Below are 24,538 nucleotides of genomic sequence, written 5' to 3'. Positions count from 1 at the left end.
TGAGGGAAAACAACGATTTAATACATTTTAGAATAAGTAAAAAAATGTGGAAAAGTCAAGGGGTCTAAATACTTTCCGAATGCACTGTATATAGAGACACACTTCCCATTTATTTTCTACTGCTGTATATATACTGCTGTACATATCATTTATAGTATATATTTTCAGTTTATATACGCATAGATTACGTTTGGATGACTGATACAGTGTTATTTGGGTTGTTAATTGGATTCATTTTGACATTTCGTGATTTCTTGTTTTTAGTTTTTGATGATTTATCTACTTGCTTGACGTTTTAATGCACTGTTAGGAGCTAGTGACACAAGCATTTCACTGCACCTGCTATAACATCTGCTAAACTGTGTACATGACCAATAAAGTTTGATTTGATAATACACATACCATTTCAGATATTAGTTTGATTATAACTTAAAAGATGCAAAACAGTATTTTTCTTTGTCATGGGATGTAAGTTAACGTTCCCTTCCATGCTGCAGTGTTTGATCTAATGCATTCTGGGAAATGTATTTTTTTCTGACATTTTTAAACATATTTTTAAGGGAATTATGAATTATTATAGACAACCCACAACATGATCTTAGCATATTTCCAGACAAGTGTATTTAAAATTGTTTTACAAGAATGAGTTTTAAAAATGAAATGTTTCAACCTTATGCTACATGTTATTGGTAACCATACATTATGTCAAAATACACATTTCTATGGTGACAAATGAGCCATTTGAATTTAATTGAATCTAATTCAATTCTATTTCCTTTCATTCAATTCAAATTTTGCTTCATGTGGGGTGTTGGCCAATTCAAATTAAATTCAAATTCAAGATTCTAATTGGAATTAGAGCCATTTGTAACACAATTCGGATTTGATCCCAACCCTGGTATGTACACTCTTAGAAAAAAGGGGGACAGCCGAAGAACCCTTTAAGTTCTAGATAGCACCTTTTCTTCTAAGAGTGTACAGTGTAGGTTAAACTACTGTGACCCTTTCCCCTTGAATTATAAATAACCTAAAGTGCTCAAGAACTCAAATCTCCGGTGATTGAAGCCCTTAGAATCAATCCCCTTATGTGAATATGAGATTCAAGCATCTGTGCATTTCTCCTCCTTTGCTTCAAACACACACAATGTTACACTGGCCTTTATTTTGAAAAGGGGAAAAAAGAGCAAAACCTTGAGGGAATCCAGCCCAGACTGGCTGGCACATATCTGAGGGTGTTAACAGGTAAAGGTAATTTCTGTGTGGAGCAGACAGACACCTGAGTTCACCTGGGGTTCAGGGAGAGGTCAGGGAACCTGTGCTGTTTTGATACGTTATCTCCCTGTAGAGGGCTTCATTAGCACAGGAATTAACATCCCACTTGTATTTATTGTTCAGGTCTCACAGCTACTTCAGATTCTCAGGAGAGTATCAAGATAAAAGATGCAAGAGTGGAGCTCATGTACAGTGGTTTTCAAAGGTACTGGATATGCACATATTGTTAAAAGTGTTAACTTTTGCATAGAAATTTAAAAAGGACAATTATAAATTGTGATACTTACAAGTATTACACTTTTTAGGATAAAAAATAAACTAATTTGACTGAAGAGTCATTATATGTTGTTACATACTGTTGAATATGGTAAGTGAAACCTTGTTCTATAGGTGCAAGTAGAGTGGTCACATGAATGGCAAGAATCTGGGGTACAATACAAACAGTTTAATTGTGTAATTAACAATAAAGAACCACTCCTAGTTAGACAATTTCTGCATAAAGAAACCGAGGAACACTTATAAAACAGTCAGTTGTAACAAAATAACTGATGTTCTCATTGAAATAAACTCATACAAAGAAAAAAAAAATGTATACAGGATATTTATACAGGAATAGCTTGAATTGGATTGTTAACCAAAGGAAGACACATTGCAGACATCGATATTCACACAGATTGCATATGTTTTTCTCTCTAAGGTGTTCTATAGGTTAGTAATTTACCTATGCTTATTTGCATGATAGTAAAAATTGCATACAACATTAATTGTGAAGCTTGTAGCATGAGTTGCTTGACATACAGCACTTTTATAGGCAACCTTTAAAGCACATTGTCCATTTAAAACGTTAAGACACTTTTTGTTTTTACTGCCCATCAAAATTACATTTATAAATAGAAAAGGATCAGTGAAAAAAAAACAAAAAAGCTCTATGTAACAAACTTTCCAAAAAAAGTAATTACATCAGAAACACTGCATGAACTGCAAATAAATAATGTAGAAGACAACAAAAAACAGAGTTTGTGATTCACATTTTTAAACTGTGTGGCTGATTCAGAAAGTACAGTGACAAAGGTTTTGCAAAATAATCTAATCGGCAGTGCCATATAGTACAAGGCATTTATTGGCATAGTTTCTTTAAGACTGTATTTTTTTTACAGTTAATATAATGTCTATATATATATTTATATTTCTTCCTAACAAATAATATGTAACGATTGAGCTATTCTCGGCGACACGCACTTGAGGTACGTTTTGGGTTCCAGAGTTTGAGTGATCCGTAATCACTGTCATGTTTTTCGCTTTTTCAAAGAATAACTAATTTGCCAGCAGGCTTCCAGACGTAGTACCTCATCATTAAGACCTTGTCATCCACTTGGTCCTCGATTTCATATGCATTTGAAAAAAATCCAGTTAACACCACATACGTAAACACCTCCTATCCTATCAAACTCCATGGGGGCTTTTTATTATAATATCAGTAGCTCAAAAAGAAAGGAAATCAGTGTAAAACGACAGACATTAAGTGCAGTCAGCAAATATCCACGGCAACATACTTCAAATATTTTTTTGTGCAGATTATTTAAATGATGCATCAGTCTTTACAGTGAATAATACAAGTTTTACAAAATCAGAAAAAGCAATACTTATTCGTATTACTGTAGTCTGTGGAAATGGAGGGTTTCCAGCGTGAGAATGCTAGCGTTGCGTAGCCTTTCAGTCTGCATTGATATATAAACGCTAATTGTACGCATAGAGTCCAGACTCTGCATTGATAAAAACACTACTCTTTTCCCTCGCAGCGGCCGCACTGCGCTAGCCAGACCATTACCCTTTAGCATTGCATTCAGTCTCTGTGTGTATAGCAACACTACTCTTTTAGCACAGTGTTCAGACTGGGGGCTGCTCTCTCTACTCCTTGGCCTCGTGGTCAGATTCTGAGAGGGCCTCAGAGCGGGCCAGGTGCTCCTCGATCTTGATGGAGAAGATGGTGCTGTTGGTCTGTGTGCTCTCTTCCAGCTCCTTCAGCAGCTCGGCGCTGCCCTCCCTGAATTCCGACAGTTCCTCCTCGAAGGCAGGGCTGCTGCTACTGCTGTTGCTGGGTTCCTTGGGCGGCTTGGCCGGGTGGTTGACGTAGAAGCGCTGGTTCTGGAAGAACTTGATGATGGTGAGCTTGGGTAGGTCCAGCTGGGCCGATAGGGTGTGGATGGCCTCCTCGTCTGGGTACATCCCCACGTCCTGGATGAAGCTCTGCAGAATGCCTAGGGCCTCTTGGGAGATCTTGCCCCCGCCGGAGCGAGCCTTGGTGCCTCCGCCACCGCGGCCCTCGTCCTCTGTCTCTGCCGGGGAAGCGGTGGAGGGCTGGCGAGGGGGCAGCCGGGGGCCCATGGGTGGTTGCTGCTGCTGCTGTTGCATGGGCTGCTGGGACAGTGGAGGCTGGGAGGGGTGCTGGAGGGACATGGGGGGCTGGTGCTGCTGCTGTGGCGGTTGATGGGTCTGAGACTGTGGTGGGAAAAGGAGGGGTGGGGGGGCAAGAGACAGGATGTTATCAGTGAACACTTATCGGCGACTTAATAACGCCTTTCATTCAAATCAATTGAGTTGTGTAGAATGGGCCCACTGTGTACAGAACAGGCGCTCCGCTGGAGGAATTTCCATGTAATATCTTATTGAATGTAATCAGTTCTGGGGATTCTTTTTCATGCGGAAATTGTGTCTTTCGTTGTGGGGTAGAGGCACCAGTACTCACATACAAACCTGCACGCGCACACACACACACATGACACACACACATGCAAACACGTAGAAAGACACTGAGACGCCGAGAATTCACACGGAAACTGTCCATTCTGGTTGGTACTGTCGAGCTTATCAGGCCCCATTCAAAATATATTGCCAGACCACGATAAACAAACTCAATGTGTGTACAATTCAAAACGTGATCGCCGCCGATTGCCCTGTGTGTGAGAATGCTAACGTTGGCTTTGCTTTGCCGTCAGTATCCCGCTAGTGTAAACACATGACACATTACTCCTAAAATGTCTCATTGTTTGCATGGAGAGAGGGTTGAGTGGGCAACTCGTGCTCTCTATTGACCACACAACAGTTTGTTTCTCCCCTGAGTCAGACACACTCCAATTGGAGTTTGGTAATGAAGTTTAGAAAACACAGCACTTTACAGATAGCTTACCGGCCAGCTGCACATATTCACTCAAAGATCCAATTTTACACAAGAACACACACATATAGCGAGCTTCAATAAAGGAAGCTTCTCTCCACGTCTGTGAATCACTGCATTGCAACAGGTCTCTCTTGAGAACAAGCTTTTTAATCAGTCGACTGACCTGAGTTGACAGAGGTTCAAGTGTCAGTAGTTCCTCTATGCATCACAGTACTGAGACATTTTACTGGAAGCCAAAACATTTCTATTTCCTTAGTGGTTAACCTTTCTGCGAAGTATCCCAAATTGGTCATTTCTTTTCACTTTTTTAAATCTGATATTAGGCTCGATGAGAAAAATATGATTATGTTATTTCTACACTGGTGCTTTTACATGGAACTGGCCATAAGTTTCTGGCTAACAAAATAACTGATCATTCAGCTGCCACTATGTTTAATTTAAGTATTTATGTTTATAATTCACTATTTTAAAAGTTGAAAGTGGGTCTCAGGTTTTTGTGTTAATTTGCAATCTGCCTTTTAAAAAGAAAACTTAGATAAGTTCAAAGTAAGAGTAAATTTGAAAAGTATTTCATTAAAAACACAAACTTTGACTTTTACTATGTTTGTGATTAATAGAGATCGTTTGTAGAAATGTCCCCTTACTGCTGGTTATTATGAACACCAGATAATTACAATGTAAAACTAAGGGATAATACTGGTTGCTTATTTGAAATCACAACATAAATGAAAGAATACAAATTCTCTCTCTCACCTGTAGTGGGTCTGTGTGGGACATATACATCAGAGTTGGGTTCTGTGGGTACAGACATCAGAGTTGGTGTCTGTGCTTTTGTGTGTATCTCCTCTCATCTTCAATGGATGTGTACGCGTGTCCGCTGCACATATGTACGTGTGTGTATGTGTGTGTGTACATGTCTATGTGCATTTATGTGCTTGTGTGTGTAAATGTATGTATTAATGTGCACGTCTTTGCCTCCTCACCTGCATGGGGTCAGTGGACATGTGCATTGTGTGCGGGGGCCGGTCGGCGTGGTGCTGCTGCTGGCCGGCCGTGCTCTCCTGTTCGTAGATGGCGTCACGCTCTGCCTGGGCCAAGCTCAGGAAGCGGCGGATCATGGACAGGTTTTCCCACAGCGTACGGTTCTCCGGGCTGGGGTCCTCCTTCCAGCGCAGAAGCTCACACAGCCAGCCCTTTACCGAAAGGAAACGAGAGAGAGTTTTAGCCTAACCCTCCTCTTTAACTTTACACTTTATAAATTTTAGCCCATTGCTGTAACATGCCAATATAATACAATTCCAAAGGCAGCAAAAGAACACATTCTGGGACCATTAGGTATGATAACATACACATGTATGTATTCATAGTATGTAGCACGAAATGAAGGACCCATTTAACAGTTTACAGGAAACATTATACTCTAGCCCAGCAGAGGGCCATGAAAGATGGGACTGTGGGCCATAGAGGACTGTAGCTACACAATATTAATTTACACAGAGCATGTATCTGAGAAGCCCCAGTCAAAGGCAGCTTGTGTGTGTGACTGTGTGGGTGCAGCTGAGCGGTACAGTACGGTAGAGATGGAGCCCATCTATGCAGCTCTGTGATGAGGTCCTGTGACTCAGTTAAACAGCACTGGATGTGGAGGGAACTCAACTGGGCCGTGTGAGGGCAGGGCAGGGGGGTGATCACCATGACAGAACTGAAGCAGAGGGTGAGAGAAAATAGTGTGAGATGAAGAGTAGAGAACGAGGGAGCCAGTGAGAGACAGAGAGAGAGAGAGAGAGAGAGAGAGAGAGAGAGAGAGAGAGAGAGAGAGAGAGAGAGAGAGAGAGAGAGAGAGAGAGAGAGAGAGAGAGAGAAGAGAGACAGAGAGAGAGAGAGAGAGAGAGAGAGAGAGAGAGAGAGAGAGAGAGAGAGAGAGAGAGAGAGAGAGAGAGAGAGAGAGAGAGAAAGGAAGAGAGACAGAGAGAGAGAGAGGGAGAGGGGGAGAAAGAGACACAGAGAAAGGAAGAAAGAGAAACAGACAGAAATATAGGGAATTTTAAATGACCGTGGCTAAAAGAGAGCTGTAACGGGTGAGAAGGCAGAAGGAGGGAGGGAAGAAGGGAAAGCAGCTTCATTGAGGGAGGGTGAGAATGTAAGTGTGTGTGAGAGAGAGAGAAAGAGAGAGAGGGAGGGGAGAGAAGGGAGAGCGATGAAGCTGTTCAGCCGGTAGTCTGTCCTGGCAGCGTGACAGAGCAGTACTGTAATCTCCCAGCCAGTGTGCGGCAGCACCTTTCATTTCCACAAGATTACACTGCGCTGGTCACACACACACACACACAAACACACACACACACAGGGCCAGAGCCACACCACCACACTGCATGCAAGAGATAACTCAGCATTTCTGTTGTCCCCTGTTCCAACTCCTCCCCTAAGCCACATCAAACCCAGGAGGGTTTTGGAGAAAGCCGGGAGCGAGAGAGAGAGGAAGAGAGAGAGAGAGAGCAAGAAAGACAGGGAGAGAGAGTGTGAGAGAAAGAAGGACAGGGAGAGAAAGAGAGAGAAAAAGAGAGAGAGAGGGGTAGAAGGGACCTAAAGACTGCGTGCCCACCTTGTTCTTCTGCCACGTTTATTGTTGCCTTTTTTTATTTGCATGCAGAGGGATTTGGACCGCGTTACCACTTTGATGTCTGTTGGTTTCGGCTGATTTGGTATTGAGGAACACCCCTCTTTTCACCCCCACATGCCTCCCTGCCTCTTCCTAGCCAGAACTGAACCACACTACCAAGGCCACGATGAAGTAATCCAACTCAAACACTCCCCAAACCAGCAGGATTAAACCCAAAGTACTAAAGTCACTCCCCAAACCAGCAGGATTAAACCCAAAGTACTAAAGTCACTCCCCAAACCAGCAGGATTAAACCCAAAGTACTAAAGTCACTCCCCAAACCAGCAGGATTAAACCCAAAGTACTAAAGTCACTCCCCAAACCAGCAGGATTAAACCCAAAGTACTAAAGTCACTCCCCAAACCAGCAGGATTAAACCCAAAGTACTAAAGTCACTCCCCAAACCAGCAGGATTAAACCCAAAGTACTAAAGTCACTCCCCAAACCAGCAGGATTAAACCCAAAGTACTAAAGTCACTCCCCAAACCAGCAGGATTAAACCCAAAGTACTAAAGTCACTCCCCAAACCAGCAGGATTAAACCCAAAGTACTAAAGTCACTCCCCAAACCAGCAGGATTAAACCCAAAGTACTAAAGTCACTCCCCAAACCAGCAGGATTAAACCCAAAGTACTAAAGTCACTCCCCAAACCAGCAGGATTAAACCCAAAGTACTAAAGTCAGTCAAACAAGAGGCCAACATTAAGCCCATAGTAATTCTGGGAAATCCTCACATAAATGAACTAGCTCGTTAAAAATAACTACAGTAAAAACAAGAGGTAAAGTCTTAATATGTTGTCACTATGCTATTCATATTTTGCTGAAAGCTCGTTGACAGAATGTTGTACGACTAAAGTAAAGGAAGTTTGGCGCAGAGAAGTTTAACATTTAAGCAAAAACGGATAAAATTATCACAAAAGTGTAGTTAATGTCAAAATGGCAGCTTCCCTCAGTCGTCCCCACACAAGTGGGCAGTCAGCGTTTTCCCTGGTGGTTTAAAGAGCTGAAGTTGTGTTTGTGTTTGTCTAATTGCATTGCTTCCACAGGCCTGGCAGAAGCATTGAGGGAAGAAAGAGAGGTGGGAGAGCTGGTCAGAGGAGGTGGCACTTGGCTCTATTGCCAGCAAACTCAAAGGGGAAAATTTGGTTTTGGTCAATAAATGTGATGTGAAAACTTCATTTGGAGTGAGGATTTCTGTCTAATAATCACAGTGACAATGTGACATGGTGGAAAAATCCAAAATGGTGTTCCAGCTTACTATCATATCTATGACTTAACCATTGTTTCAACTTCTATTTGAAATTGTGCAGACTTTTGAAGCTTGAGATAGACTTTGCAGAAATGTATAAGTGGCATCTATTGGTGTAATAGTTATTAGGTTGGCTGCACAATGCATGTTGTGTTACTGTGTTGAAACAAGCACTTACAATAAGAACCAAACATCTCTGTTTCTCTGTGTACTACGTCCATACTGTTAATTTCCCCCCTAACAACACTGTTTGGATACGCTGTACTTACACTGCTCACCAATTCTGAACTACCTCGAACTCTCTCAGAGTTAGTGAAGAGCTCTCTATAAATAAAAATGTATTATTCATAATGATTAGCATGGAGAATGGAGCGGTGAGGAGAGTGACCACCCTGCCTGTCTTTTCGTCCAATCTGACCGTCAGCACACGGGCTGAGGGGGTCAAGAGGTGCAGAATGACAGAGTAATATACTCTTCAGCAGCAGGCCTCACGCAGCCCAGCAGAGCTCCCATTGTTTAGCACAGTATAAATAGCAACCAGGCATTCTTAATTATTTCGCTCACAACACAATGCTGAATTCATGCGCAAGATTCACCTAACTACGCAGAGGCACACCGTACCATGTTTGTGTGTGTCTGCGACAGTCACAAGCTGCCAATGAGAGCATAGGCCTGCTCTGTTAGGGAATCACGCCCACCCCTCTTCCCTTCACTTCCCTGCCTTCATCTCCCTCCCTTCTCCCTTCATCTCCCTCCCTTCTCCCTTCATCTCCCTCCCTTCTCCCTTCATCTCCCTCCCTTCTCCCTTCATCTCCCTACCTTCTCCCTTCATCTCCCTCCCTTCTCCCTTCATCTCCCTACCTTCTCCCTTCATCTCCCTACCTTCTCCCTTCATCTCCCTCCCTTCTCCCTTCATCTCCCTACCTTCTCCCTTCATCTCCCTCCCTTCTCCCTTCATCTCCCTTCATCTCCCTACCTTCTCCCTTCATCTCCCTACCTTCTCCCTTCCCCTCCCTCCCTTCTCCCTTCATCTCCCTTCATCTCCCTTCATCTCCCTCCCTTCTCCCTTCATCTCCCTACCTTCTCCCTCCATCTCCCTACCTTCTCCCTTCCCCTCCCTCCCTTCATCTCCCTCCCTTCTCCCTTCCCCTCCCTCCCTTCTCCCTCCACAACATGGACGCACACTACTGCATCAATAAACAACACTCTGCTGTGAAACCCTGCATGGAAAAAAGAGAGATGGAGAGAGAGAGAGAGAAAGAAAGACAGAAATAGAGAGATGAGAGAGAGAGATAGAGAGGCCTACCTCCACAGTCACACGGCAGGGCCAACACCTATCTCTAATCTCATTTGGTCATTATGAGCCCCATCAGTCCACCACCGAAAAATAAGCCGGCAGATGTCCATCAACTGTGATTCTCTTTTTGTTAGGTGGGGTGGGAGGTGGGGGGATTATAACACAATCAAATTGAATATGGTGCTTTATATAATAATTGTCTACACTGAAACAAAAGCACATTTGACCTTGTAGAAGCAAAACATCTGTTACGGGGGGGGGGGGGTACTTGTGACAGTTGGGAGAAAAAGATTGCGATCCATTGTTGTGGCTGGACTTGTGGAACTTGTCAGAGGAGGGATTGAGAGCTGCAGAAAGCTGCAGAAAGCTGCAGAGAGCCAGACTCACGTCTCTGTGTCCGAGAGGGAGAGAGAAATAAAAAGTAGGAGAGACAAAGCATTATTGTCTTTCCCTCCTTGAACCTGGCATACAGCCCAGCTCCACTAGCAGACAATGCTATGCAGATAAATGCAGCTGATAACACGGTATGTTCAAACCTGTTTCTCCTCTGCAAGAGCGTCACCTTAGAGCTCGTTCACCCCACACAGTTACCAGCACTGGGTTGTAAATACGGCATCATGCCCATCTGTTGACGGGAAATACCAACCTGCTTGATGTTCAGTATATGAGACTAAGCAAACACTAAGCAAAAATTGACTGTGGAAAACGGACCCATTGTTTTGTTTGTGTGAGGAAATCTTAATATGCAAATAAGGCAAGTCTGAGCGCCTATTCAAATAGTCTTGGCGTGGAGAAAGGAGAGGGGGGGGAACAAGGGGGAAATGGGGTCGAGGCCCTTAATTGAACTCAACCATTCTTCCCCGGGGGAACTGGAGGTCTAGCTACCATGTGGCCATCCTGAAAAATCCTACACTCTTAGCATGCATTCCCAGTGCTGACTAGAATCTCACTCATTCCGTAATAAAACAATGAGTAAAGATTTTAAAGCATTTAAAAGTAGAGTAGTACAAATACGTCAAATAAAATAAAATGGTATTTTTGGCAGTTTCTCGGGCCTTCCTCTGACACCGCCTGATACAGAGGTTATGGATGTCAGGGAGCTCGAACCCAGTGATGAACTAGGCTGTCCACACCACCCTCTGTAGGGCTTAGCAGTCAAGGGCGGTGTATTTGCCATACCAGGCGGTGATACAGCCAGTCGGTGATCAGGTCTTCCACCGTCGTATTGTCAGAAAAGTTGATGATGGTGTTGGAGTCATGCGTGACCATGTAGTCATGGGTGAACAGGGAGTACAGGAGGGAACTAAGCACGTACACGTGAGGGTCCCCAGTGTTGAGGGTCAGCCTGGCAGAGGTGATGTTGTCTACCCTCATCACTTGGGGCCAGCCCATCAGGAAGTCCAAGATCCAGTTGCAGAGGGAGGGGTTCAGTCCCAGGGTCCCAAGCTTGGAGGGGACTATTGTGTTGAACGCTGAGCTGTAGTCTATGAACAGCATTCTCACATAGTTATCGTTCTCTTGTCCAGGTGAGAGAGGGCAGCGTGAAGTGCAATTGAGATTGCGTCCTCTGTGGACCTTTTGGGGGGTATGCGAATTGGAGTGGGTGTAGGGTGTCTGGGATGATGGTGTCGGTGTGTGTCTTGACTAGCCTTTCAAAGCACTTCATAATTGCAGATGTGAGTGCGACAGGACGATCGTCATTTAGGCAGGTTACCTTGGAGCTCTTGGGAAAAGTGACAATGGTGGTCAGCTTGAAACATGTTGGGATTACAGACTGTGACAAGGAGAGGTTCAAAATGTCAGTGAAAACACTTGATAGTTGGTCTGTGCATGCTTTGTGAATGTGTCCCAGTATTCTGTCTGTCCCGACGGCCTTGTGATTGTTAACCTGTTTAAACGTTTTTCTCACATCGGCCACAGAGAGCGAGATCACACAGTCATCTGGAAAAACAGCAACTTTCACGCAAGGCACAGTGTTATATTCTTCGAAGCGAGCATAAAAGGCATTTAGTTTGTTTGGGAGTTCTGCATCGCTGGGCAACTCATAGCTGTGTTTCATTTTACAATCCATTATCGTCTGCAAGCCATGCCACACACAACGAGAGTCGGAGCTGGTGTAATAGGATTCCACCTTCCTCCTATATTGTCCTTTTGCATGTTCGATGTCTCGTCGGAGGTCGTAGCGGGCTTTCTTGCGTCCATGTCCGTGTCCCATTTCTTGAAAGCGGTAACTCTGGCCCAGTAGGTAATACAGTTGAAGTCAGAAGTTTACATACAGTACACCTTAGCCAAATACATTTAAACTCAGTTTTCCACAATTCCTGACATTTAATCAGAGTAAAAATTCCCTGTATTAGGTCAGTTAGGATCACCACTTTATTTTAAGAATGTAAAAATGTCAGAATAATAGTAGAAAGAATGATTTATTCCAGCTTTTATTTCTTCCATCACATTCCCAGTGGGTCAGAAGTTTACATACACTCAATTAGTATTTGGTAGCATTGCCTTTAAATTGTTTATCTGGGTCAAATGTTTCGGGTAGCCTTCCACAATCTTCCCACAATAAGTTGGGTGAATTTTGGCCCATTCCTCCTGACATAGCTGATGTAACTGAATCAGGTTTGTAGGCATCCTTGCTCGCACATGCTTTTTCAGTTCTGCCCACAAATCTTCTATAGGATTGAGGTCAGGGCTTTGTGATGGACACTCCAATACCTTGACTTTATTGTCCTTAAGCCATTTTGCCACAACTTTGGAAGTATGCTTGGGGTCATTGTCCATTTGGAAGACCCATTTGCGACCCAGCTTTAACTTCCCGACTGATGTAATGAGATGTTGCTTCAATATATCCACATAATTTTCCATACCTCATGATGCCATCTATTTTGTGATGTGCACCAGTCCCTCCTGCAGCAAAGCACCCCCACAACATGATGCTGCCACCCCCGTGCTTCACGGTTGGGATGGTGTTCTTTGGCTTGCAATCCTCCCCCTTTATCCTCCAAACATAACGATGGTCATTATGACCAAACAGTTCTATTTTTGTTTCATCAGATCAGAGGACATTTCTCCAAAAAGTACAATCTTTGTCCCCATGTGCAGTTGCAAACCGTAGTCTGGCTTTTTTATGGCGGTTTTGGAGCAGTGGCTTCTTCATTGCTGAGCGGCCTTTCAGGTTATGTCGATATAGGACTCGTTTTACTGTGGATATAGATACTTTTGTACCTGTTTTCTCCAGCATCTTCACAAGGTCATTTGCTGCTGTTCTGGGATTGATTTGCACTTTTCGCTTCAAAGTACCTTCCTTTCAAGGAGACAGAACGTGTCTCCTTCCTGAGTGGTATGATGGCTGCGTGGTCTCATGCGTAATAGTGTTTGTACAGATGAACGTGGTACCTTCAGGCGTTTAGAAATTGCTCCCAAGGATGAACCAGACTTGTGGAGGTCTACAATTATTTTGCTGATTTATTTTGATTTTCCCATGATGTCAAGCAAAGAGCTACTGAGTTTGAAGGTAGTCCTTGAAATACATCCACAGGTAAACCTCCAATTGACTCAAATTATGTCAATTAGCCTATCAGAAGCTTCTAAAGCCATGACATCTTTTTTTCTGGAATTTTCCAAGCTGTTTAAAGGCACAGTCAACTTAGTGTATGTAAACTTCTGACCCAGTGGAATTGTGATACAGTGAATAATAAGTTAAACAATCTGTCTGTAAACAATTGTTGGAAAAATTACTTGTGTCATACACAAAGTAGATGTCCTAACCGACTTGCCTAACTGAATTGTTAACAAGACATTTGTGGAGTAGTTGAAAATGAGTTTTGACTCCAACCTGAGTGTATGTAAACTTCTGACTTCAACTGTACATGGTTTTTGGTTTGGATATGTTCTTATAGTAACTGTGGGGAAGACATCGTCTACAGTGCTAAAGTATTCAGACCCCTTGACTTTTTCCTCATTTTGTTCACGTTACAACTTTATTCTAAAATGGATTAAATAACAAAAATCCTCAGCAATCTACACAAAATATCCCATAATGACAAAGCAAAAACAGGTTTTTAGAATGTTTGCAAATGTATAAAAATGTAAAATAGAAATACCCTATTTACATTAGTATTCAGATTCTTTTGTATGAGACTCAAAATTGATCTCATGTAGGTGCTTCCTGTTTCCATTGATCATCCCTGAGATGTTTCTACAACTTGATTGGAGTCCACCTGTGTTAAATTCAATTAATTGGACATGATTTGGAAAGGCACACACCTGTCTATATAAGGTCTCACAGTTGACAGTGCATGTCAGAGCAAAAACCTAGCCATGAGGTCAAAGGAATTGTCCGTAGAGCACCCGAGATAGGATTGTGTCGAGGCACAGATCTGGGGAAGGGTACCAAAAAAATGCTGCAGCATTGAAGGTCCCCAAAAACACTCTGGCCTCCATCATTCTTAAATGGAAGAAGTTTGGAACCACCAAGACTCTTCCTAGAGCTGGCCACCCGGCCAAACTGAGCAATCTGGGGAGAAGGACCTTGGTCAAGGAGGTGACCAAGAACTTGATGGTCACTCTGACAGAGCTCTAGAGTTCCTCTGTGGAGCTGGGAGAACCTTGCAGCACTCCAACAATCAGGGTTTTATGGTAGAGTGGCCAGATGGAAGCCACTCTTCAGTAATAGGCACATAACAGTCCGCTTGGAGTTTGCCAAAAGGCACCTAAAGACTCTCAGACCATGAGAAACAAGATTCTCTGGCCTGAATGCCAAGCTTCAGGACACTTGGCACCATCCCTATAGTGGTGGCAGCATCATGCTGTGGGGATGTTTTTCAGCGGCAGGGACTGGGAGACGAGTCAGGATCGAGGCAAAGATGAATGGAGCAGTGTACAGAGAGATCCTTAACGAAAACCTGCTCCAGAGCGCTAAGGGCCTCAGACTGGGGAGAAGGTTCACCTTCCAACAGGACAACAGGATCCTAAGAACACAGCCAAGACAACGCAGGAGTGGCTTCGGGACACGTCTCTGAACGTCCTTAAGTTGCCCAGCCAGAGCCCAGACTTGAAACTGATCGAACATCGCCATCCAATCTGACAGAACTTGAGAGGATCTGCAGAGAAGAATGGGAGAAACGCCCCAAATACAGGTGTGCCAAGCTTGTAGTGTCACACCCAAGAAAACTCGAGGCTGTAATCGCTGTCAAAGGTGGTTCAACAAAGTACTGAGTAAAGGGTCTGAATACTTATGTAAATGTCATATTTCCGCTTTTTGTCATTATGGTCTATTGTGTGTGGATTGATGAGGGGAAAAAAACAATTTCATCAATTTTAGAATAAGGCTGTAACATAACAAAATGTGGAAAAGTCAAGGGATCTGAATATTTTCCGAATGCACTGTATGCACTTATTTATGAAGCCCGTGACTCTAATGGTAAACTCCTCAACGTAAGTATACAGCTATTGTTTTGCATGTTTTGCAATTGTTTTCAGGATTCACCTTAAGTCAATGGTGACGCAAGTAGAGTGAACTGTGAAAGAGCTCTTGCAGATGTCTATGTGCACCCTTACATTATTTCCACCTGGTAGAGCTCAGGTCCTGGGCTTTACTCACTGATCCTGCAGGGGATTGTTCTGCGCATGGTAATACACGGTAATACTCTTGACTGTTCATAGCTCAACCATCTGACTCCCTGCAAAAGGACTCATTGGACTGGGGCCTGACTGTCCACAAGCATTTGTGCTATAGAATGAATCTATCGATTAACACTCTTTAGAAACAACGAATTAAAAGTGATGATTTGTGTTGAAGGATTTGTACACAAAACAATCCAGTCAAATTGTGAATCCTTAGTAGGAAATATATTGCTCAACAGAATATAATGTCATCTGCGATTTCAATCCCTTATTTTGGACATTTATACAGACCTGTAGCTCAATAAAAACATGCATTATGTCTTGTCAAAGTGGAATTCCTTCGAATCGGTTGCCAGATTGGTTACCTAACCCCGTTGCAGGAATGTCAACAGTAGAGTATGCATACATACCCACATCTGCTCAATCTGAAACAAACAAGGCAACCTGTTTCCCTGCATTCATTTTCAAATTGAAACATGGGAAGTCTTGACCGACACATTTCAGACTCGCAGTGGAAGATATTTGATGTCAAAGACACCAGCTGGGAAACGTGATATCAGCGTTTACTGAGTGAAAGGTCATGCCCTCTCGCATCACAATGCGCCAGTTGTCAACAATAGCAGACTGGAACATCTACATTGCACATATGCTGCGGAGTGAATGCATGATTGTGCAGGAAACGTTCTCTTTCTCAGCATTTACTCTCAGAACAATGGCAATCGGTTCATCGTCACAGAATGTCGCAGTTGCAGTATGAATTCCTAAAACGGGAACACTTAGAACTGGGACAGAACGACCAGAGCAGGTCAATGAAATGTCAAAATCCTCAAATACAGAACATGACACATCTGTGCTCTGCTCTGCCAGGCTACAAAATGACAAAACAAATCACTATGTTGTATGCTGGGTCTCTCTGTCAAACATTAGGAGGCATGTTCAGTTGACTGTGGAAAAAAATCAATCAAGCTATTCTGGTTTTGATAACTATTAAACACAGAGAGATAGAGAAAGAGAGAGAGAGAGAGTGAGAGAGAGAGAGAGAGTACAGTGAAATCTCTTTAACATTATAGCATCCCTCTGTTTACATCTTCTATGGAGTCTACAACAGTATTGAGGCAGCTACAGAAACAGGAGAACAATTAAGAGAGTGAATGAACGCACAAAGGACCACTAACTCACAAAAGAGGAAGAGAGAAGAAGGAAGTTTCAGAGCTAAACAGCATCTGAATTAGGAACACACCAATCACCTGTGAGGAGTGTGATTCCATCAATTATAAGCACTTGATTGAGATTGAATTCAAAGCTGGAGTTGAATTGCTAATATCAGAGCATAATTAAACTGATAAATCATGGCTGATCTTTGTGAATTATGGATTAAAATAGCAGAAAACCTGCAAATTGTGTATGTCAGCTAACAGCTAACGCCACATCTGTAATTGGTCTACATTGTTTGCTGTCAGATGGAAGGGACTGTTAAATTTGTTAAAATCTACAAATATGAACTTTGGTCAAAATCATGGGTCTCAATGAATGATATGTATGAGATGTGAGGGACGTCTTAACCCTCTGTATGAAATGAGAACTGATGTGGAAAGTCATATACCGTATGAAAAGTCTACTTTGTGGAATCATGTGTAGTAAGAGAGAGGAGAGGAACAGCGTCTGAAGAGAAACAAGTAGAAAGAGAGGGAGAGAGAGAGAGAGAGAGAGAGAGAGAGAGAGAGAGAGAGAGAGAGAGAGAAAGAGAACTAGAGCGAGAGAGAGAGAGAGAGAGAGAGAGAGAGAGAGAGAGAGAGAGAGAGAGAGAGAGAGAGAGAGAGAGAGAGTGAAAGAGCACTAGAGCGAGAGAGAGAGAGAGAGAGAGAGAGAGAGAGAGAGAGAGAGAGAGAGAGAGAGAGAGAGAGAGTGAAAGAGAACTAGAAAGAGAGAAATAGAAATAGAAATAGAAAGCGGGAGCACACAAGCATTCGAATAGGTCCTAATGTCTCCCCATTTAATTCCCATCTCTCCCTCTCCCTCTCTTACTCTCTCTCCTCCTTTCTCTCTCTCGCTCTCTCTCTCTCTCACACACACACACACACACACACACAGACTAACACATCCCCACACTGCATCTGCCGGAGCTTGTGGCTGTAGTTAAATTGAAATATTTCCCGGCGTGTGTCAGAAGCATGCAGAATGGTAATTATGACAGATCTGATTAGGCGGGCCGAGTCGGGCGGCTCCGGGCTGCAGGTGCGACCTTGTGCATTCCTGCGTGTGTAAATAAAATTAATTACAAGCGTGGGGGCGCGCGGCGCGTGACATCAGTGCGCACGGGGGGGGACTCCCACAGGGGGCACCCTAATGGAATATTTTCCCCGAGTCTAATAATACAGTTGGTATTGACTTGAGGTAATTAGGGGGATCATTAAAGCACTTTTCCCGGCGTATTTGCCTGCCTGATCAGATTAGCCAGAATGGGCCTCAGAACAAGCCCTGTGTGGTCTGTCAGAGGAGATAGAGGGAAAGGGCTGGAGCTGGAGCGAGGCTCTCCCCACACTGTTAGCCCGGCCTGGGAAGGAGAAGCAACGGGGACGTGGAGGGTGAGAGCTAGCTCACACTTGGGACAGCGGGGGGAAAATGTCAGGGAGTGGAATGTGGGGATGGAGGTAGGTACAGTAGGTGTGGTGGAGGGGAGAAAAAGGGCAGACTGGAGCAGAGAAAGAGGGTGTGAGTGTGTGAATGAAAGAGAGAGAGAAATAGACAGTGGAGTAGTACAGTAGAGAGGTATGTGCATGTTCAGTGAGGGGGGGGGTTAGAGGTAGCTGATGAAATGAGAGGCAGTGGGATAGATGCTGGTGGGAATTCTTCTGTCCATTAAACAATAAGGAAAATGCTAATTTTAGAGGGAGGAGGAGGAGGAACTGCCTTTTGCGAGATAATTCATACACTAAATTAATTATTCAGACATCTGGGCCTCCGGTTCCAAAAATTGTCTCTTTAATATTATAGAGGATCTGCCACCGTTTCCCCGACAACCTAATAACCAAGCAACCGGATAAATACATTAATTAATTAATAAACAGTCATGGCCTTTCTTTCCCTTTTGGTGATGCTCTCTCATTTCTAATCTGCCTCAGCTTCGCAGGGAGACAATCCGGAGTCTGTAAACAAACAATGGAGATATTATGTTGGCCGTTACACCACAGAAACAGAAGTGAAACTTTGGGAGGTGACTTATTAACTTCACTCTGGATCAGCCCCATAACCGCACCCCATTCATTTTATCCATGAAGGCAAAACACTCAAGTTATAAAACCCTCACATTGTTTATCTCTAGGTTCATGGCTCATGGTGTAGGTGGTCATGCCCAGTTTCTCCCTAGGCTCTTCCTGCTTCAGAAGATCAGATATTATTCAATTCTGTCAAACAGTGAGTGTATGTTCCAAATGTCATCTCCTGTAACATCTGCCTCTTAGACTCAGCAGAGAGAGGTACCCAGGAGGGGTCTATGCACTGAGTATTAAGGAGGTGGTTGGGCCATATGAGTGGGATGGATGTACAGCGTTCAAGCTGTCCCAGTCAAAAACAACAGCACAGATTCCACTAACCCAGGATATGAATCATTTCAGAAATTATGGGCAGGGGGGGCTGGTCCAGTAATTCCACCACCCTCCTCCTCCCCTCTGTCTCTCTCCCTCTCTCCACCTTTCCACTCCAGACCAGCGAGGCACTCAGTGTCCCTCCCCCAACCCCCTGGAGAGCTGCGTGCCAGGCGGGCGCAGGGTGACAGATGGCACACACCAGCCCCCCCCCCTCACCCCCACCCCGGTGGCGCAGTGGCAGACCAGATCAGTGCCATTCTGTCTCATTAAAGCCTGGCTAATTAGCGTAGCCTCTTCCAGGGGAGAGAGAGAGAGAGGGACAGAGAGAGAGAGAGGGAGAGAGAGACATAGGCACTTGGTGGTGGCTTTACTTTTTTGTATTCCACTGGTCACTCTGTGTGTGTGTTGGGGGGTATGAGTGCTAGCCCTGTGGCGCAGGGGCTCCCGGATCGCTTGTTGTTTGACAGCAGGGACTCTGATACAGACAATCACAGCTCCCTCTCAGGATGTGTGTCAGGCAGTTTAGACACCAAAGCCATGTTAGGGGCTCCCCACGGCTAGCCTCCCACCGCTAGCCACCCATCGCTAGCTTCCGCTCCTTTAGCAGCCAACAACATATAGCTAGCTAAACACCCTCTCTGTTAGCCTAGCCAATATGGATAGCCTCCATTTCACTAGCTAAAACAGATAGCTAGCTAGCTACCACCTCTACCAGTGCAGCTTTGTTAGCACTGACAATGGCTCTCATCAAAATCTAGCCTCCATCTTTTCGAACACTATCACTAAAGGGGCGTCTCCTAATGCTAGCTGCGGATTCCGGCGGCATTGTCTCCTGTAGCTGGCTTCAAACCAATAGGCTACATCATCAACAAAGGCTACCTCAATACTATAGTTACCCTCTAACAACCTGCTCAAACTAGTATACAGTACATTTCCCACAGCTGAATGTTGGCTCTACTTTGAATTTGAGAAGAACGAAATTTGACAAAAAATGAAATATGAAGGGTTATTGGATTCTATCTTAATGTAATGTATAGCTGTACAAATAAATCAAAATGGGCTGTAGTCTCAAGATATACTGTAGGCTGCATGACTAAATTTGATGTCAACCAGCAGCAGAATGGAGATTTTCAAATGTACTTACTCACTGCACCCAAAATGTAGAGGTTAAAAAGGTGATTGAAATGCTACTGTGAATATGAGAGAGAGACCTACCAGTTAAAGGCTGGCAGAAAGAGAGGTCTGCTGTGGTTACAAGCCCTGAGAGGGGACGAGATGGCTGTGTTCCAAACCCCATCCCCCATGCAACACACCCATGCACACAACAAACACACACACACACACACTGGAGTGTAAGCCAATCTCTAAACTCCTGCTTAGAGCTCTCACACTCAGGGGACCACCACTGCTCCCACCCTCTCCCACTCCACAGCCCCCTGCTCCCTTCTCAGATCTCCTCCCCTCTTCTCCGCACTCCTCCTTTCCCCTCCTCTCCTTGCTCTATCTATCTTTCACAGGGGCAGGGCTAGACGAGGCAAACGCACACACAGACACACACAATAGCTGTCTGAGCCAAGCTCTCCTGTCCTTCAACCCCCCAACATTCGCCAGCTCTTCCAGGGTGGTGGGCTGCATACATGCGAGCGTGCGACCACCGAGAATTCCTGCACTGTGCCGGGATGACAGTGGGGGTACGGCACACCAATCAGACACGCATGTGCCAGCCTCCATATTGAACCTGAGCCTCCCCCGTCCCCAAACCCCCGTTCCTCCTGCCAGTCTGGACCCCAATGGATGGACCCGTCCCCCAACACCATCCACCACCACCAGCTCCTCACTCCCTCGCCCTCCAACCCCAGCACCAGCAGCCCCCACTGTGCTAAAGTGCAGAGCCTGGGCCTGGGTCTCTGGTTCTGAGTCTGGGCCTGGTGCGAAGTGGAGCCGCCACTGCCCCTGGTGGTGGTGTGGGCCAGGAGGGGCACCAGCTGCCCGGGGAGTGCCCATTACGAGATGGAGCCAGAGATAAGTGCTCTCCCAGGCCCCCTTTCACAGGCATAATTAGCACACTTCTTATCTGCTGCTCAATTCACATTCACACCCTCCGCCTCCTTCGCCATGAATGGAGGAGCAGGGAGACAGGGAGGAGAGAGAGAAGAGAGTGAGCGCGAGAGAGAGAGGGAAGAGAGTGAGCGCGAGAGAGCGAGAGAGAGAGAGAGAGAGAGAGAGAGAGAGAGAGAGAGAGAAAGGGAGAGAGAGAAAGAGGGAGGGAGGAAACACAGTGGAAACCTGTTCACTCACAAACAATAATCTGAGAAGAGATATTTTTTCTCCCCCTCTTAACTCTTCTCTTCCAAAAATACTTTGAACTCCTGAACAAAAACAATGGTTTGTGCATCAAACTGCAATTTGGTAAAACAAAGATATCTGCCCCTATAATCATGCCAATCAGCGAAAAAAAACACACAGATATTTCCAGATAATTTGGCCCCTGTTTAATCTATTTTCTTCTTCTTCATCAAGTAACAATTGTGGAAACATTTTCAACTCCACCAATATATCAAACCTTTAATAATAACGGCTTGCTCTGCATTTCTTTAATTAGTTTTAATAAGAGTTAAACTGATGGTAATTTTGCTCACACAAACCAGTATTCAACGAGTGGGTTGTTCCCTGGGCGAGATAACAGGCTCCGCTTTAGCTGAGAGTCATTCAGAACACAGCTAATATAAACAGGTTTGTTTTGTGTTGAAACACTGTCTGCTGTTCGCTAAACCCACAATAAAGGAGACATGTCATTATGGCGATAAATCACCAGTCGGAAAAGAGAGGAGAGTTGCACAATGTGGCGCTTCAGTTTTTGAACCCCTTAACTGGTGAATGTCTCCAGATCTGGTTTTATATCGTGTTTTATTCTTTTGTTTTCTGTTTCATCAACCACACTGGAAAGGAGACAAAATGTCTCCACGACAAGTCCAGGCACAAAATGAAAATATTAGCTCTGTAAATATTGATGTGTGCATTATATTTGAAGCTGGAACATCCACAGAACTGTAACTAATAGTTTAATAACATACGTTCCCAATATTATAGCCAGACACATTCTTTTGTTCAACATTTTCTTTCAATCTTTAGTGCCAATCTCTCCCAAAATGAGACCAGTTTCTTTGTTAACCCTCTTCAACTGCACAGCAAAGTGGAAAATAATACTTATTGCATGTGGTGTTGTTCTGCAGGTCTGTGTGTCTGTATCAAATCGTGCTCTTAGTGGTCTGTGGCCTAAAACTGTATGTTGTGTGTACAAAAATGGCATCCAGAGTCTAAGTCAACGTATGGGTCTGTACCTGACTCTTGGAGGCGGCCACTTTGGCAAACAGTCTAAGTCAACGTATGGGTCTGTACCTGACTCTTGGAGGCGGCCACCTTGGCAAACAGTCTAAGTCAACGTATGGGTCTGTACCTGACTCTTGGAGGCGGCCACTTTGGCAAACAGTCTAAGTCAACGCATGGGTCTGTACCTGACTCTTGGAGGCGGCCACTTTGGCAAACAGTCTAAGTCAACGTATGGGTCTGTACCTGACTCCTGGAGGCGGCCACTTTGGCAAACAGTCTAAGTCAACGTATGGGTCTGTACCTGACTCTTGGAGGCGGCCACCTTGGCAAACAGTCTAAGTCAACGTATGGGTCTGTACCTGACTCTTGGAGGCGGCCACTTTGGCAAACAGTCTAAGTCAACGTATGGGTCTGTACCTGACTCTTGGAGGCGGCCACCTTGGCAAACAGTCTAAGTCAACGTATGGGTCTGTACCTGACTCTTGGAGGCGGCCACCTTGGCAAACAGTCTAAGTCAACGTATGGGTCTGTACCTGACTCTTGGAGGCGGCCACCTTGGCAAACAGAGTCTAAGTCAACGTATGGGTCTGTACCTGACTCTTGGAGGCGGCCACCTTGGCAAACAGAGTCTAAGTCAACGTATGGGTCTGTACCTGACTCTTGGAGGCGGCCACCTTGGCAAACAGAGTCTAAGTCAACGTATGGGTCTGTACCTGACTCTTGGAGGCGGCCACTTTGGCAAACAGAGCCTGGGAAACCTTGGCCCTCTTCATCTCCTGCTGGATCTCGTCATAGATGGAGGAGTTGATGTTGAGGATACAGCTCTCCGTCTTGCCGTTCCACTCGCTGGGGAGCTGAGAGGCCTTCACCTGGGCAGGGTAAGGGGTGTCAGCAAAAGGGTTGGAAAACAAGGTGATGCTGCCGTGTTTTCTGGATTCGGGGATCTGTCCAGAAAGGTAAACGAAGGAAAGAGAACATGGTTTAAAACATGGGAGACAATTTCACTTTAAATGGTTTCATACAACTCATCATTTGTCTAATTAACTTCCCTTAACAAATATAATATAACATATTGGTAATGCTCGATAATAACTTTGAAGCATTAACAAACAATTGATGAACTATTAATAAATACCTTTTTTGTATTTGTATTACTCATAAATAAGTATTTCTACTAAACTTCTAAATTCTAAAACTGTTATGAGCAAATCATGCCACAATATACATAAAATGCCACAACATACATTATTATTACGATAACCATGAATCGCCATGTTATTGATACAGTACAGTAACGGTGAAAGTGTTACAAAGAGATGGTTCATTGCTGTGTTTTCTTACAGGAGAGATGCCCACAGGGATTCTGGGGTTCCAGTCCTCAGGTCTGACGTTGTTACAGTCTTCTCTCCTGGGCTGCTGGGGCAACAGAGACATGTTTGTTTAGTCCCACCCTTAGAAAGGGGATTTAACAACACATGAACACACATTAGCGCAAACACACACACGCACGCACACGCACACGCAAACACACACGCACGCACGCACACGCACACGCACACACACACACAACAAACAATTGTTAGGCTGTATCAACACAAAGGTGGTATAGTTCATGTGCAATGACAACTTTAGTACACTGCAGTCTCATTGATGAAGATAAACTGATCAGAAACAGATTGCAGAGAGATACATGGAAATCATTCAGGAGGAAACCCTTATATATATATATATATATTACATGTAGGCAATAATTAAATTACTCAAGTATTAATCTTGTCAGTTACAAACTTGCCCAAAACAATCTGTAAAAATCGCAAATAAATGTTTAATGTATATGTCTAGACATCTAACAGGGGAGCCATTTTGGTGGTTATGAAAAGATAATGGACCCCAAATTTGTGGTAAACTGGAATGTTTTAAGATTCCTGGGCATCTTTTTAACCATTTATGACTCAGTAGGCGAGGGGTGTCAGTGTGTGTACTGACTACCAAACATTTCCTCAGTAGCTCTAATTGTTAAGCCTGGGACAAGCAGAGACTGGTGAGGGCACTGGAGCCACCCATGGGCACACATGAGAAACATACCTCCGCATCATTTTTTAGGAGGCCTATAAAAGCCTCCCTGTCTGCTCAATTGCTACCCTGACTGATTTATGTGGCTAAATCTCCCAACGCATTACTTTATACTTTATAGGAGCTGTCAGTGGGAGTCTGGCATATGTCCAGGCCAAAGCATACTATGATACAGTAGGACTCAGTCATAGGGTGAAGGGAAGAATAGAAGAATGCATATTAGGGCTAATGATCATATGCTACTATGACGTTTCATGTTCAGCAAGAAGTAA

At 44.3% G+C, this 24,538-nt stretch overlaps 1 protein-coding gene across 1 annotated transcript in view; it reads right to left on the bottom strand.

Moving 5' to 3' along the window:
- Positions 1–1,702: 1,702 nt before the first annotated feature.
- The window catches only part of LOC123997686 (DNA-binding protein SATB1-like), a 55,500-nt gene continuing 32,664 nt past the window's right edge, over positions 1,703–24,538 (bottom strand). The window contains exons 10-14 of the mRNA XM_046302159.1: positions 23,535–23,609; positions 22,907–23,137; positions 5,434–5,643; positions 5,204–5,245; positions 1,703–3,771 (exon numbers count right to left, since the gene is read on the bottom strand). Coding sequence (XP_046158115.1) covers positions 3,181–3,771; positions 5,204–5,245; positions 5,434–5,643; positions 22,907–23,137; positions 23,535–23,609 — 1,149 coding nt within the window. The 3' untranslated portion in view covers positions 1,703–3,180. The remainder of the gene's footprint in view (positions 3,772–5,203; positions 5,246–5,433; positions 5,644–22,906; positions 23,138–23,534; positions 23,610–24,538) is intronic.

Source organism: Oncorhynchus gorbuscha, linkage group LG15 (genome assembly GCF_021184085.1).
Source record: "Oncorhynchus gorbuscha isolate QuinsamMale2020 ecotype Even-year linkage group LG15, OgorEven_v1.0, whole genome shotgun sequence".
Taxonomy (NCBI): Eukaryota; Metazoa; Chordata; class Actinopteri; order Salmoniformes; family Salmonidae; genus Oncorhynchus; species Oncorhynchus gorbuscha.
Note: the sequence above shows the minus strand (reverse complement) of the source record. Positions and strands in the feature narration are given on the sequence as shown.